Source organism: Bipolaris victoriae (assembly GCF_000527765.1).
Source record: "Bipolaris victoriae FI3 unplaced genomic scaffold scaffold_29, whole genome shotgun sequence".
Lineage (NCBI taxonomy): Eukaryota > Fungi > Ascomycota > Dothideomycetes > Pleosporales > Pleosporaceae > Bipolaris > Bipolaris victoriae.
This window is the reverse complement of record NW_014575363.1, coordinates 151,891-166,875: the sequence shown is the minus strand read 5'-3', so window position 1 is coordinate 166,875 and position 14,985 is coordinate 151,891. Positions and strand designations below refer to the sequence as shown.

The window sequence follows — 14,985 nt, the reverse complement described above, 5'->3', positions numbered from 1 at the left end:
GCTCTTGTAGGTGAGGTGGGGATGATGAAGCTGGTCTTGGCGCGATGGCGCAGTGGAAAGCAGTCGTGGTGGCAGGCAGAGCGCGATGGCAAAGGTAGAGAGAGGCAGGCAGGAGAGAAGCAGGCTGCACGTCGGCTATGTATCCAAGCTACAGGCGTTTGTGCCTGGTCGATGGTCTGCTTGCGAAGGTAATAGAAATGTGCTGCGCTGGTTAGGCAGAATCTCTTGTCGTCAACCAGCTGAGTGGGGACCCTCTTTGACAGACAGACACAGACACAGACACATAGATGCACCGCCACAGTTCGCCGCGGCGGTGAGTGGCGCAGCGCTAGGGGGGCGTTCCTGAGGCGCGTAGGCCATCGTACTCCGAACACAGTTGATCGACGAGGCGAATAGGTGGCTCACGTGACGGCGAGTCACTGAACCTCGCATACTAATACAAACCTACGACTCATACTAGCACACACCACCCACGCGCATGTACGTATCCACCAACTTACGACATTACATGTACATGTGTTTGTAATACACATGTACTTACTTTCCACCCCTCCAACGGCCAGAACGGCCTGCCCGCCCGGCAGTGACGCAACAGCAGACAGAATGGCCCGCGTCCTCATCTCTACCCCGGCCTAGCGCTGCTGGCATCCGTCCGCTGTCCCCGGCGCGCATCCACCATGGCACGCGTCAACACCACTCCAAAAAAACTGGCCGGACTGTTGTCATCACACATCAAATCGCCCTTTCAGCGACTGCACGTCCGCCGCATCGTCCCTTTTTTTGTGTTTCAATCGCCCATGAGTCGCCTTAGACCGTCATGAGGCGAGAATGTTGTTTCACGGACTCGCCACGCCCGTAGTGCGACTTTCGCCAATGGCATGTGCTGTCATGGCTGCACTGCACGCTGCACTGCGCAAGGCACACCTATCGACCGTCCTACATACCTGTCCCCCATCTCGCGCATCGCGCCCTGCCTGCGACATAGTTCATGTACTTACTTGCAAGCTGGGTGCGGCAGCTCGTCATTCAACAAGGCTCATCCGCCCAGCCCTGCCCTGCCCTTCAGGGTTGTTTGTTGTGCTTTTGCCGAAAACAAGGCCAAAACAACGCGTGAGGAAATGAAGGGCTAAACTTACCGCAGCTCCACACTACAGATTATGACAGCTAGGCCCTGGCACCGTTTCCACCGCCCTACAACCCTTCAGCTGCCTGTCCGTCTCGGTTTCCCATTGGTCGCTGCCCCTCGTGTTTCGAAAAGACAAACCGTTTTCCTTTTCGCCTCAGGTGCAGCCCAAGGGTTGCCAGCCTGATTCAGATGATCCTCGTGCTCCCTTCACCGCTCCTGGGCCAACTGCCTGCAGTCGATAATGTTAAAGTTGCGCGGATGCGGACGTGCTTCAGGCTCCGGTAATCATGTGTCCTGGCGTCGTGGTGCTGTGTAATGCTCGCTCGGTATATGCCTGTCTTCGCCTAAACATGCTAGTAGGGGTTTCCCCGTCCGTCCTACGCGTGTTACAGGCCTGCCCACGAAACAATGGGCCACCCACATCCGCCTTCTGCACCGGCTCTGAATTTATTATTACTTCTTGTCCCTCCCCACACCCTTCCCTACCTTCTTTACGCCGTCAGCTTGTCCTGCATTCGCCCCTGTGGCTCTCAGCCAGTCGCCAACCATACTCTCATTCTTCTCCTTCGTCACTCTCTTTAGTCTCACCACCCCGACCACCCATCTCTACGGACACTCGCCATATCCGGCATAGATCCGTGTCAGCTACGGCCCATAAACGGTTCACCCAGCTATAGTACCTGCACCTATACAGCCGCATCATTTCCTCGAACGCGTTTACCTCCGCGCCTGCTCGGTTTCGCGCCTCCCCACAGCAACAAGACTGGGGGCTTTTTGTATCTCATCCTAACAGTTCCACTTACATTGCCGCATCCTCCTCGCTTCCCCCAAGAGGACGACCGCCAATCGACAACCATTTCTTTTTCTGGGCAAGCTGGTGCTATATTATCATCCTACTTGCTGCCGTCTTGATATCTACCCTGCTGCAAGATCCTACAACCCCTTTGTCGACCATTCCTCCGAAGCCTTCCGAGGCCGCTTGCCCGTACCTCGACAGTACTTGCAAGTCCTTCCGGACAAAGGCCTACTTCTTTTATCAGTCATGTCACAGTCTCGAAAACTCTACCTTGTGCTTGTCGGTGTTGTTGCCTGGTCAAGTACAACAGTGGACGCAGTCTTATCCATATTCGAGGCAGCGTCCTTGTCATCTACTCACTCTTCCCTGGCCAGCATCGCTGCCACGGCAGGCACACTCGATCTCGTCTCCCTTTGCTGCATTGGTTTCTACACCCTCTATAATGTCGGGAACGTACGCGGCGCACTGGAGCGATCGGGGAAAGCAAGCAAGGCTCTCATAACCATCAGTATTCTACTATCAAGTGTGGCATTGATCGTCTCGCTTGTATTGATCATCGTGATCAAGTCAAGGTGGGACGAAATCACTGCCACCTCTCCGGTTGCACCCGTCTCGAACTGGAGCAGTCATGTCTCTACACAAATAGCGCTGTGGATCATCTCATGCGCCAGCCAAGTCATTCTATACACTTCCTCTCTGTGGAATCGTAAGGCTCAAAAAGTTCAAACTGTCGTTACGTCCGGCCCCCGAGACTCCGTCATAAGTGAGCTGCGAACACACCGCCCTAGCGACTTGTTCTTGGGCAAAGCTGTTGAGCCATCATCGCCACTGGCTGCCCACCACCGTCCGGAGGCTATGGGATCACTGCCCTCGCCTACTCTGTCTATTCAGTCGTCAAAATCACTTAAGTCATTCCGAGAATCGCTTCGTCATGTAGTGCGACCCGTTACATCACGCACGACTTTGATCAGCCAGCGATCATTTAGCCGAGATGGGGCCCCTAGCATTTACTCAAATCGGCAATCCTCGGATACCATCTCACACTCGGATGGATTCGATAGCTGGGATACTAGCGGTGTAATTATTCCAACACGCGACGTCGTCCTCCAGCAAACGATGCCATACAAGGGCACGACGTTGGAGCCCATTCCTGGAAGCCGACCAAACTCACTTGCACGGGCTCTGGACGGTTCTTTTCTTTCCGAGCTTCCGGAGGAAGATGACGAAGAATTGTGCCCGCCTCCCAGGATGATGCCAGACGTCTCTCGGCCACCTAGCCCTGCCGTCAGTGAAGCTCATATCCATCCACTGTTTAGGTCGGAAAGTCCATCAGGGCTACCACCTCCAGCTGCTACGCCAGGCACCAGCATCATGGCTAGCCCTTATTCGAATCAGGCGATCGCATGCCCTCCGCGATCATTCAACCGGATGAGATCGAGTAGCCAATTGAGCCAGACGAACACGATCAATAGTCTTCACCATACCAGGAGCTTTACCCACGATCGTCCAGGAAGTACAGGGTCCAAGTCAAGGAGCCCTTCACCTCCAAGCCGCGCAATTACGCCTCCGATTCCCGATTTTGTGTTGAACACCTCTCCCCGAACTAGCATCAACGGCTCTCGGAGAGTCAACCTTCAGTATTCTCCCGACCGATAAAGAGCTGCATCTAGTCACGAATCGATACTACGGTTGTTGAAGTGATGCAGTACTTGGTCAAAAATTTCACGTTTTTCTATGCTTGTATGATACGATTCCCCCAATTCCCTGTATTCATTTCTCCAATGCTTTCTCTGTTTTGCGAGCTCTCGCCCGAGGGCTTGATCGAGCTTTCAGCGTTTCCTCAGTTTATCCCTTATTAGGGCTCCAGCATATGGACTGTCGAGCAGACCCAAGTCAAGATTTTTTTTTATTGTAGTACCTATTTTTATTAGTCATGGCGGGAACACTGGAAGACGACCAAGACAAAAGCTATAGAGGCTCTTATGCCTAGTGTTTCAAGAATTGAAATCTGAACACTACCAATACAAGATACATAATACCTATTCAGTACAAAGATCTACCATCTGCAAACAACTCTTTGGTGCCTATAGTGATCGCTTCTTGCTACACGAGACCCTTCCACACCGTACTTTTCAGATTCAGCAAGCGTACCTTATCCTTGGGTATTAGTCCCATGAAAGATCTAGGCTTTGCTGCAATACCACGAGTCAGTATCATATCCGTTTCGCACGCATCCTTTTTGTGAAAGAAAACACAAATAAACTGTTAACCTAGGCGATCCTACCCGGAGTAACCCAGTCGATCTCCGCATCTGGGGAATAAGGGGTGCACGGTCAAACTCCACGTGGATACCTTTGTTGCTAGCACGTTTCAATCTAAACAATGGTGGTGTACATGTGCGGACTGGAATGCCCGAATGCGGACGCGAACATGATTGCCCAGCTGTCGCACGTAAAAATGTGGCATCTTGACAGGACAGAAAGAGAAGTAGAAAAAACTACAAAAACAGGGTCCTCGTATTCGCAATAGATCTTAACCTTGTTGACGTGCTGTAAAGGCAAAAAAATTAAATAAGAAGGTTATTTATACGGTGTATACGGGGTTTCTTGCACACATGGCTATGCGATGTTATGGTACGTAGGGCTGTTTTGACACGCTCCCGCAGAGAGTTGCTTTTTCTTTGGCAGGCAGGCATTGTGCTGTTGTTTTTTCTCGTCATACGCCTTCCCGGCCTCCACACCCGCGCTGAAGGGATAAGAATAACAGCACGGGAAGAAAAAAAGAACAAAGTTTCTGCGCTATACTGTTGACAAAGAGGATTGGCTGGGTTAGTAGCGTCCCCACAGTCGGTTTTGTAGAACAAAGGTTGTCAGTCTTGAAACGCCGCCTCTTCCCCCCCTAAAAAACTCACCCTGCTTTCATACTAGACGTATGCGTGTGCATCCCTCTTTTGCCACTCGCAAGAAAGGGCATGTTAATGTACATATATGTGCGAAGGAAAGAACTACAACATGGTGTTCCAAAAAAAGCGAGAGATGCATGCGTTCACATTCTCACTAGACGGGTAGATGGCAACAAAGCAAAAAAAAGTTCAAACAAAGAAAAGGAATCCCTGACTCTTTTGCCGAACAAAGAAGCGTGCACTCTACTTACTCGATGAACACCCTTCATCACGAGACCCTTACTACACATAAGTAGCTGACAGGCGAGAGAGAGAAAAAGGGGAGGTGTTCACCATCCTCCCACAAAAAAATCGTGCCAATAAAAAGCCCCATCCCATATCCTCTTTTCAATAAAACCTTCTTGTTATTTATCACCAACCCATCTTCCCCCCTCTCCCCTTTCTTCCCGCCATTCTCAAATTCACCTATTCAATCAACTTCATTTCACGCACAATGTGAAAAGTTAAAAAAAAAACCCCCCCCTCTCCAAGCAATCATATATACAGTCATAAAATCCATTCCTACGCAGAGAAATAGGGAGTTGGGAGTTGGGAAAGGTAAACAACAAGTAGTCATGCATGTTGTTGATGGGGGTGGTGACGATTCCGGGAGGATCGTCCCGCCCTAGACTTAGCCCGGGTTGCTTGTGCTTGCGCGCGCGCGGCTAATGACGTGCGAAGTGAAACCTGTATGAAGCAACTAGGGAAAGCTTCCAGAAGCACTGGGCAGCGCACGCCTCTTTTTTTTGCTTCTATTTGTTATGTAAATGTTGCTGGCGGGAGACTATGGGTCGCAATATGTATATATATATATATATAGATGTTGTGTGGGGATGTGAGGTGAGGTGAGATTTTAAAGGGTCCAGCAGGTTGTCGTCGTTGTCCTTTTTTGCTTTGGGTAAGGGGCGAATGATTGCAATGCATGTTAATTTGGGACTTGCCCGTTCTTGGGGGGCTCGCGGTGGCGAATGGGCAGTTGCATCTAGTGGTAGGATAAGGGGGTGGAGGGGGAGTAGAGTGCATAGTATCTAGCATCTACTTCTTCAAGTATATATACAACGGGTTCGTTGCTATATAGTGGTGATGAACAAGTTTGATTGTTAGATAGTTGGCCAGAGATGATGGGCTGGCGGGCGGCTACGCAAAAGGGAAAGGCGGCGCTGTCATTCGTGGGAAGCATTCTCAAAGGAGTTTGGCGCGAGCAAGCCAGACCAAGGATCTCACAAGAGCTTCATCTTCATGCGCCGGAATCAACACCGTTGCTGCCACTCCTTCGACAAGGCTTCTGGGACCTGCTGTACAGTCTGCTGCTGCTTCTTCCGTCTTTTCCCTTTGCCCCCGGTGTTTACGCATCTTGTGTTCGTCTGGGCGCTTCGACTGCAACTCGGCCACACGGAGCATTTCGTTTTGCAAGGTAGTCTGTTACTCTTGCCGTCCATCTTTGCTCTTCTTGACGAGAAAATCGCGTTTGAAGGTGGACGAGAGGTTGCTATCTTGTCCTGTTGCTGTTCCATGTATTTCCGGTCTAGTGACTCGGGTTTCGCATTCCGTTGTTGAGCAAGTCACGGTGGTACCTGGAGCCGGACTGGTGTACGGGTAAGTACCTCATCTTTCACCACGTAGCATTTGTAAATCGGCCTCACAGTCAATCGTCTCGCCCGATTCTTGTCTGCGAAGCGTATGACGAGCAGATGCGATATATTCCATCTTTGCCTCCTGATACTACTATCACGACTATGCTGACACGTCTTGCTTACAGACCCGACGATCGCCGTATCACACGTGCAAAGCAGCAACAAGACCAGTCACGGAGTACATATCACGGTATTTCGACTGTAAGTATTCATCTCAATGTTCCGAAGCAGGCCGTTGGCGTTATGCTGCCTTCCAGCACCAAGGCCATGACAAGCTAACGACTGGGTCATCAAAGGTGTCAGCCCCCAAGTGCTCGCCAACAGCAATGCCGCCACGGCGAAAGTCGCAGACGGGCGGAGCCATGTCTGCAGCATCGTTGAAAGGCGCAGGTACGTCCGAATTGCCATTTCCAACGGCGTCTCCATGTTCCCCATAGGGTTATGCTAACCTTGGCATAGCCGCTAGCGCATTGTCTAATAAGCGAAGTAGTCTTCAGGGTTCGAAGACATCTCGCCTTGCTCCTTCAGTACCATTCCAAATGACAACGCGTCGCGGTGCAAAAGGCACATCTAACCACACAAGCTCCGCGGGCCCATCTAGCGCGAGCTCTGGCAGCCGTCGCAATTCTCTGGATGAGAACGCGCAAAACGAGGATGCGACTGGCGACCATGAGGATGCGCGACCAGCCAAGCGCAGCCGAACATCGTCCGATGCTGGTTCGCCGCAAAGATCTAATGGCTCACTCGACAACAACAGCAACACGCCCATGAATGGCACGCAAACCCCAGAGCTGCAGAAACCCGCCTCTGGCGCGACTTCGTCGGCCCCTAAAACGGCTGGCAAAAAGAGGCGCGCATCCGACGGCTCCACCCACTCGAGCAAAACACGCCCAAACAGTGTTCTGACCCGGGCCCAAAGCGATGTTTCTGAGCAGCAACCGCGCAAAAAGCGCAAGACAAAAGAAACGGCTGCAGACACCGCCGCCGACCAACCCCCTGAGTTGACTGATGCTAGCACTGCCCCCAATTCGCCAGAACACATGCCCGATGTTGATGGCAGTCAAAGCCTGCACAACATCCTGCCAACCAGTGGCGATGCCCCTGCAAAGTCCAGCAGGCGCTTGCCTGGTCGTCGGCGCCAACCGCATCCGGACATCAATGTGGAGACTGATTTACGGCGACAGCTCAACCTGAAGATGAGCTATCGCAGTCTTGCAAAAGTCCAGAAACTTTTACTCGAAGAGCTGGCCACCCGCACTACTAAGAATTTGGAAGACGATCCCGACTTTCACAAAAAATGTCCTGAGTACGAGGCTGTCATGGCCCAATTGGACCAGCGCCGCGACGCGCGCCTGGATCAAGTCAATGCCATGCGCACGTATCGACTCGAGCAAATGGAGCGAGTGCGTATTGCTGAAGAGCACATTCAAAGGGAGCAGTACATCAATCGATTCAGGGAATTGCAAGATGACTTTGTGCTGCAAATCTATTTCCGCGCAAAGCAACTGGAGCGGGAGATGAAGGGCCAAGATGCTAACGCGACCGATGACGAGGACAATGTTCTCCCGCCTACATATAGCGATGAGCCCCATCATGCAGAAGATGACCGCATTGGATCCAAATTTGCTTCACGCAGCAGAGCTTATGTTGAGGCCGACAGGGAGTTGGAGCACGAGTCCATCCGTAAACGGTTCAGCCAGGCAAGAGCTGCTTTTGTTGAAAAGGACGAAGAAGCCGATGACTCTATAGAAGATGTTGCCGGTGGATTTGCGAGGTTTGACGGACCAGATCGCACGGAAGCTATTGCACATTACAACATCAACAGCCTTGCTGATGCCGCATACGAAGTCGAGAGAACACCGTCGCCACAACCGGAAGAGCCAAAGCCCGAGGTCATTCCAAACGAGCATGCTGCTCTACTTATGATGCTTGCAGACGTTTCCTCTAACCAACCCCGGAGTAGCACTGTACCAAAACCACCTCTTCATTACCCGCACCCACAACAGCAGCCGCCTCCGCCATCAAGGACTAAGACGCCCGTGATCAAACAGGAGTACACGAAAGAGAAGACGCCTGAGATTGCTCCATCAGCAGGGCCACAGGGCATACCATCTCATGCTGCACGTAGTACCCCTGCCGAAAGCACACAGCCAGCGGCAGATCAAAGCCATGAGATTCGTCGCTCTGAACCATCCGAAAACACGCCCGCAAAGGAACCGGAGGTGCCAGCAAAATCGACACCAAGATTATCTACGCACAGGATCATGGACATACTGAACGATGACCGCGAAGTACCTGTATCAAGAACACGAGAACAGCAGCAATCAGCTCAGGAAAAGACCACTTCTTCAAAGCACGAGCCATTGGCCCATCGCCGCACAACATCTCGAAGCGATGCCCTGCGAGTGGATGCTATGGTGAACAAAGAAGAACCGCCTATCGACCAAGCACTGATGGATGCGTTGAGCGGGCCAGCTCGACCACCGAGCAACCCACCTTCATCGCCGCCTTCGAATGCTCAGCCATGGCCACGAACAAGTGTTCCGCCAACCCGGGAGTCAGAAGAGTCGCTGCGTCGTCGGGATCCTCTGCAAAAGATCAGGGAACTTTTGGACAAGAAGGCCCGCGAGCGTGGTCGCGAGCCGCCGGACCATTCGAGCTATGTTCGACCTCCTGTATTTCCTAATCGGCCAAACCCTCAGCCTCCAAGTGGGCAAGACCGAGGCGAAGTAGCAGCTTACGATCCAACACGACCATCTACGGGACTATATGATTCGCTACCTGGTGGTTCGTACTCATATGCATCTCGGCGAGAGTCGCACGAGCAGGCAGCTCCGCACTGGGAGCATGATAGGCGGATGAGCGGGTCTCAACCAACTCAACATTCAGCAGCGTCTCCGTACCAAAGTCATGCTGCACATTCCCATTATGGTGAGCACAGTAGGTCAGGGCCAACTCCACCAACGCACCAGAGTCCCTATGCTCCACCTCCTAACTCGTTGCCACTGCCACCGAAACCACCCGGACCCCCGCCGCCTGTTATCAACTACCGCTTTGCACACTATGATCCTGCCCCACCTCGACCATATCCACCACAATCACCAAGTTATCCGCCTTCTTCTTCTCACCCGCCACAAAGCGCCGCTCAACCGCAATATCCGAATCCATACGGCAACCCACCATCCTACCAAGGTGGCTACATTCCACCTCCAGGATCCTTCCAAGCACCACCACCTCCCCCGTCAAGCATGACCTCATACCAGCCCCTCAAGATTCATCAATACGGAGGCCAGCCCATTCTCCCTGCCAACATGGCACCACCTCCACCTCAACACAACGGACCACCACCGCCCACGCTACCATTTATCGGCCAAGGCGCGCCTCCACCCCCACCAAGCCATGCCTCATCGCAATCACAGGGGTCACAACAAACTTACTCCCCAACACATCCCCATCCACCTCCTCTCCAATACGAACAGCAGCCGCGGGAAACGCAATCACAAAACGGTACTACCTCGGAGCGTTCGTCTGATTCACAATCCAGACCCAGACGGCCCTATCGAAGTTACCACGCCCCCGGCACGCAGTTTAGGAGTTATCAGGGTCCAGCTGAGCAGAGGAGGAGAGGAGGATAGAAAAGTCGGGGTGAAGCGTTGATAGTATGTGTACGTGTGTTGGGAAAGGAAAAAGGGTATACAAAATTAATTCTCTTGTTTTATTGAATATCATGACGGTATGAAAGGCGGGGTGGAGAGTTGGTCGTATCTTGTTCTTGTTCTTTTTTTTTGTGTTTTTTTTTTGTATTTGTTGTTCAGCATAACTTGAATCTTTTCATTTTCTTTGTTAACTGTCATTCTTTTCAACAGGGTGGGGATTTTCTTGGGAACTCTTTTTATAACTAGCCATTCGGGTCCCCGTGGATTGAGTAGAGGAGGACTTGGGTATTTATTAACTATTACTTACTACTTACTATTATTATTTTATTACTTTTGTTTGTATACTTTTGGTCTAGGTAAGTAGCGAGGGTGAAGGGGGGAGGACAAGATGTAGCATTAAGATAGCGGTGCATTGGAAATAGTATATACGTTTTTTTTTGTCTTGTATATGTTGCTGTGTGTATTCTGGAGAGAAGTGAATGGTTGGGGCTTTACCTTTTTTGCTTTTATGGGATTTCTCCATGGGAAAGGGGAAAGATGAGGGGTTGTTTATTATCATTTAGAAACATACTCTTTTTTTTTCAACCTGTGGGATATAACAAGAAAAGAAAGAGAGAAAAAAAGATATATGCCACACGCGACTCTCTCGCATCTCCTTTGTCTATATTTTTTTAAGCTGCAAAACTGGGTATTAAGAAAAGAGAAAGGGAGGGGAATCAAGCATATAGTTCTAATTCCATCGTCTTTTTTTTTGCCCCTACTCATATAACTAGTATTTTTGTGAGTCCAAGGTACATAACTATCTCATCAAGCACATACATACCATCAACACTTTCAAATTCTACAAGACTCTCTATTCATCTTTTTTTTTTTTAAAAAAAAGGGGAGGGGTATCAACACCATCAAAAATTCGCACGAGCACTTCGCACAAATCCACACCTTCTTCCCTTCCCACCTCCTCCGCTCTCCCCCAAATAAAACAAGACAAAATGAAGCTACACTCTACACCTTCCTCCTCTTTACCCTGGGCGTAGGCGTCCACTCCCTCCTCTCCCTCGCCCCAAATCCCGCCGCAGTACTACTATTATGCCTAGGCGTCGCTCCACCAACCCTCTCAAACAGCCTTTGAGCCGCAGGCGTAAGATCGGCTTTACCCTTTCTACCGGGTGTCTGGCTCGCCATAGCCGCAGGCGTCGAAGAAGCAATGCCTTTGAATCTCGGGGTTTGAGAAGAAGAAGAAGAAGAAGAAAATATGCCGAGACCTGATCCTATTGATGATGATGATGATGATTTATTTGCGAGGTTGGCGTTGGAGTTAGAAGAAGAGCGGTTTGCATTTATTTTATCCACCATTCTATGTAGCATTTTCTCGCGGGAGGAGGATTCGTTCATGGTGAAGGGTGTGGCTTTGTTGGCGCTGTTCAGACCGTAGCGTTCGAGGAGGTCGGTGGGTGCGTCTGCTTCATCGTCGTCGGATGGTGGGTGTGCGTCGACAAAGGCGTAGCCATTTACGCGGGGTGTTTCGCTGCCGGTATAGCCTCCTTCGCTGGGGTTGAGGCGCGGACGCCCGGCGATGGCGTCGCGGACGGCAGAGAGTGTGGGGCTAGAAGGTCTTTGAGGTTGTTCGGTGTCGGGGATAGGAAGGCGTGTGTTGTTGTATACGACTTGCTTTGGTGGTGCGAGGGACTTGCTTTCTGCGACTTGAACGCGCGTGGGCGCCCATTGTTCTACACTTTCGGGGCCAAACATTAGACTGTTGATGGCTGTATGTCTGTGTCCGGTTGGTGCCGCTGGTCGCTCGTCGAGGTCTTGGCTGGGTCGTGTGCTGAGGACCAGTTCTTTGCCTTCTGATTTTGCGGCTCTTGCTTCGATGACTTTCTGTTGGGCTATACGCTGTTTACTTGCATACATGTTGCCCTGTCGTAGCCACACGTTCTTCTCGAATCTGGCCTTGTTTTGCTTATCGACAATCTGGCTGAAGCTCTCCTGGTCTTCGCTCGTGTATTTGGCTTGGAAAGCCCCCAGACTCATATTCAAATCCACATGGTCCAACTTGCCCAGTTCTTGGTCTACTTCTTCTGTTTCACTCTCTGCCACGGTAACGGGTGTATCTGCACCCCATACACTCGGCGTCTTGTCCCCAGATCCACCCGCCTTCTCGAACCTTGTCCTTGCTGCCATCTTCCGCTGCCCGCTCGGTACAGGCGTCATGACTTGTGTGAGCTTTTTGCCTGCCTCCCGTATCCATGCCCGGTCCTTGCTCTCGACGGCGTTCAGGTACTCGCGCTGTGCGTCTGCTTCTGCCAACCCGGGGAAGAAGTCACGGCGGATGATGTGTGAGATTGCGGAGACATATGTATCTTCGTCAAGAACCACAGAGGGACGCTTGATACGCTTCGGCGCAGGAGGAGGCGGCATGAGGGCATCGGACGCGTTGCGCTTTGTGAGCGCTGTTGAGTTGGAGGCGGACATGGCGCAAATGTGACCAAACTGGAGGCTGTTGAACGCGGTTTGAAGGAATGTAGCTGAGGCTTTGCAAGGCCTAAGATACAAAGCGTCGAGGGTTGGTCGTGAAGGGGTATGGAGATTTCGACATGGGTACTGTGTTTGTGTAGATGCGTGAGTCTGGCCGGTCGCAAAGTGACGTTCTTGGTCCATTATATCTTGGCGTCGGCAGATGGCTCTACCGCCTTCAGCCCTATCGCCATTCAGATCGCAGGTGAAAGTAAGTACATTTATCTAGCTAATCACAGGCCATACAAATCAATCAAAAAAATAATTCGAGGTCTTTCTATACACGGCATGTATCGATTCTGATTCCAAAGGAACTTTGCTTTTAAAACGCCCTATCTCCTGTCTGGATCCTATACAGTATCTACTGTACAAAGGTCATCGTCCAGACACTGTCCTATCCTAGCATGGCAACCGTAGCTCAAACATCTCTCGACGCCAGTATTGGCGTTGTTGCCTTTTTTGCAAATGCAATAATGCCCTCTTTCCTCGGCGATTTTTTGTATACCTCGGGCGCTTTTGTCAAGTACCTTAGTGCTCGAGACGTTGCTAGGCGCACATCAATGGACTACTGAAATTATGCATAGTGAAAATACACTTGTTCGTATCCCAAAGCGCCCCTTTAGTAGAAAGACTCGACCATGGCGTCCTTGTGCGTGGTGTTGATGTTGGCAGGGCCATTGCCCTCGCCGAGCCTGAAAACTGATTCGACGACCGAAAGTTCAGTAGCGGTGGTGTCGAGACCTACGCATCGTGTTAGCCTATTTCATCCACTCCTTTTGTAGTATCTTTACTTACCAGTAACGGCCATCCAGTCGTTGACGACCATTCCAGCGCCGACAACAGCGCTACCGCGGTTCACACTGCCTGCAACAAGCGGAACCTGGAGCAAACTTGACAGCTCATCCTGGTCCTGGATACTGGTCTTGGGGTGGACAATGCCACCCTGATTGCTTAGTGCCATGTAGCTTCCGGTGAGCACGTTGTCAGCAATGGTTTGCCTGAAAACCTCAACGCCCAGCACATCTGCTATTATCTCTTCCGTCTCGCGCTCAATGTCCGGGTGGACGAGGGCGACGTGGTCGTTGCAGCATATGACGTTACCGAGAGCGGATAAGCGCTCTTCTATCCTCTGAATTTTGACTTCATCGGGTATGGAATTTCGCAGGTGCTGGAGTTCTTGGTCGGTGGTGGTGGTGGGGACAAGGAGGCCTTTCTTGTTGCTATACAAATGTTAGTCGCAGAGCTCCCCATATTCTGCAAAATGCCTCAAAAAGCTAATCCACGTACCCAGCTGTCAATCTGCCGACTATTCTGGTTCCGGCGATGGTGGCATGGCAAATGGGAATGACATCCTGAAGTTCGGCTTCGAAGACACTGTTTTGCCACCGTCAGTATCGCTGCTTTTTTTTGGAGGAAATTTTTTGTCGCAATGAGTGCGCACCTGTAAAAGTTCTCGCTCGCGCCGACTGCGACAATCGCATATGCGTTTGTGAGAGTAGAAAAGACACCAACTTCGTTGGAGTTTTCAAATTGCGCGCGGACAGCCATGATTGCTAGTTTCTCGGTGTAGGGTGTTCGCAAGGGTTGTAGAGGTGAAGGTTTGTGGTTGGAGAGTAGGGCAAGGGGTAGAAGCGCGCAGCTATCGAGCTGATTGTGTTGTTCTGCAGAAACTGTGAAGAGGCGTAACTATTTTGTAAAGAGCGACATCATTTAGCCCCGCTACTTGATTAGGACTAGTGCGGCGGGCGCTATTTCGACTCATCCTGAGTGAACCTTGCGAGGGTCTGGCTGCCCTGTCTCGGCGCATCCAAATGTCCATCTTGGGCAAAGTATGGCTGTGACTTGTAAAGAGTCATCGACTGAGCCACCGCCACGGTTCCAAGGCGAAGAAACAGCCTGATCACGGGACATGATGTAACCATTTGGCAGACTCTCAAAAATCCACGCTCAGGCCCTCGGCACATGGCAAAAGCGAGTCAAGGTCCCGACAAGGCGTACGCCAGTGCAACGGGTGTCGTTTTCTGAACAGCGCGGACATTCTAGAGCCTTCCCTGGGCGACTGTCACCTTCATTTCCATGAAGGCCTTCCCGCGACGCTACTCTCCTCGCCAATGCTGCCTCCTGGCTTGAACCTGGTATCCCTCGCCTTGACATGATTCACGCATGTAAACAATCACTAGCTGCCGCACCTTGATGTCACTCATCGCGATTGACATGTCGTCGATCAATTCGACACGAACTGACGTTGTGCGCTTCTTCAAGCTCGCACCATTGCATTAATATTTGATTAGGGGACCAATGCACGGATAAGGCCCTAC

The 14,985-nt window shown here is 51.3% G+C and overlaps 4 protein-coding genes across 4 annotated transcripts; 2 read left to right on the top strand and 2 right to left on the bottom strand.

Annotated features, from left to right (window-relative positions):
* Positions 1–2,168: 2,168 nt before the first annotated feature.
* On the top strand, positions 2,169–3,578 carry COCVIDRAFT_14769 (hypothetical protein; the record flags this gene model as incomplete). The annotated part of the gene is made up of 1 exon (XM_014702552.1): positions 2,169–3,578. The coding sequence occupies one exon, from the start codon at positions 2,169–2,171 to the stop codon at positions 3,576–3,578; it is 1,410 nt and encodes a 469-aa protein (XP_014558038.1).
* Positions 3,579–6,823: 3,245 nt separating this feature from the next.
* COCVIDRAFT_95286 (hypothetical protein) lies at positions 6,824–10,132 on the top strand (the record flags this gene model as incomplete). Its single annotated transcript, XM_014702625.1, has 2 exons — positions 6,824–6,887; positions 6,957–10,132. 2 exons carry the CDS (start codon positions 6,824–6,826, stop codon positions 10,130–10,132), a joined length of 3,240 nt encoding a protein of 1,079 aa, XP_014558111.1.
* Positions 10,133–11,155: 1,023 nt separating this feature from the next.
* COCVIDRAFT_95353 (hypothetical protein) lies at positions 11,156–12,625 on the bottom strand (the record flags this gene model as incomplete). The annotated part of the gene is made up of 1 exon (XM_014702624.1): positions 11,156–12,625. One exon carries the CDS (start codon positions 12,623–12,625, stop codon positions 11,156–11,158), a length of 1,470 nt encoding a protein of 489 aa, XP_014558110.1.
* A 661-nt stretch (positions 12,626–13,286) lies between these two features.
* On the bottom strand, positions 13,287–14,215 carry COCVIDRAFT_95537 (hypothetical protein; the record flags this gene model as incomplete). The annotated part of the gene is made up of 4 exons (XM_014702623.1): positions 13,287–13,408; positions 13,463–13,887; positions 13,955–14,041; positions 14,109–14,215. The coding sequence occupies 4 exons, from the start codon at positions 14,213–14,215 to the stop codon at positions 13,287–13,289; spliced, it is 741 nt and encodes a 246-aa protein (XP_014558109.1).
* Between the last annotated feature and the right edge of the window lie 770 nt (positions 14,216–14,985).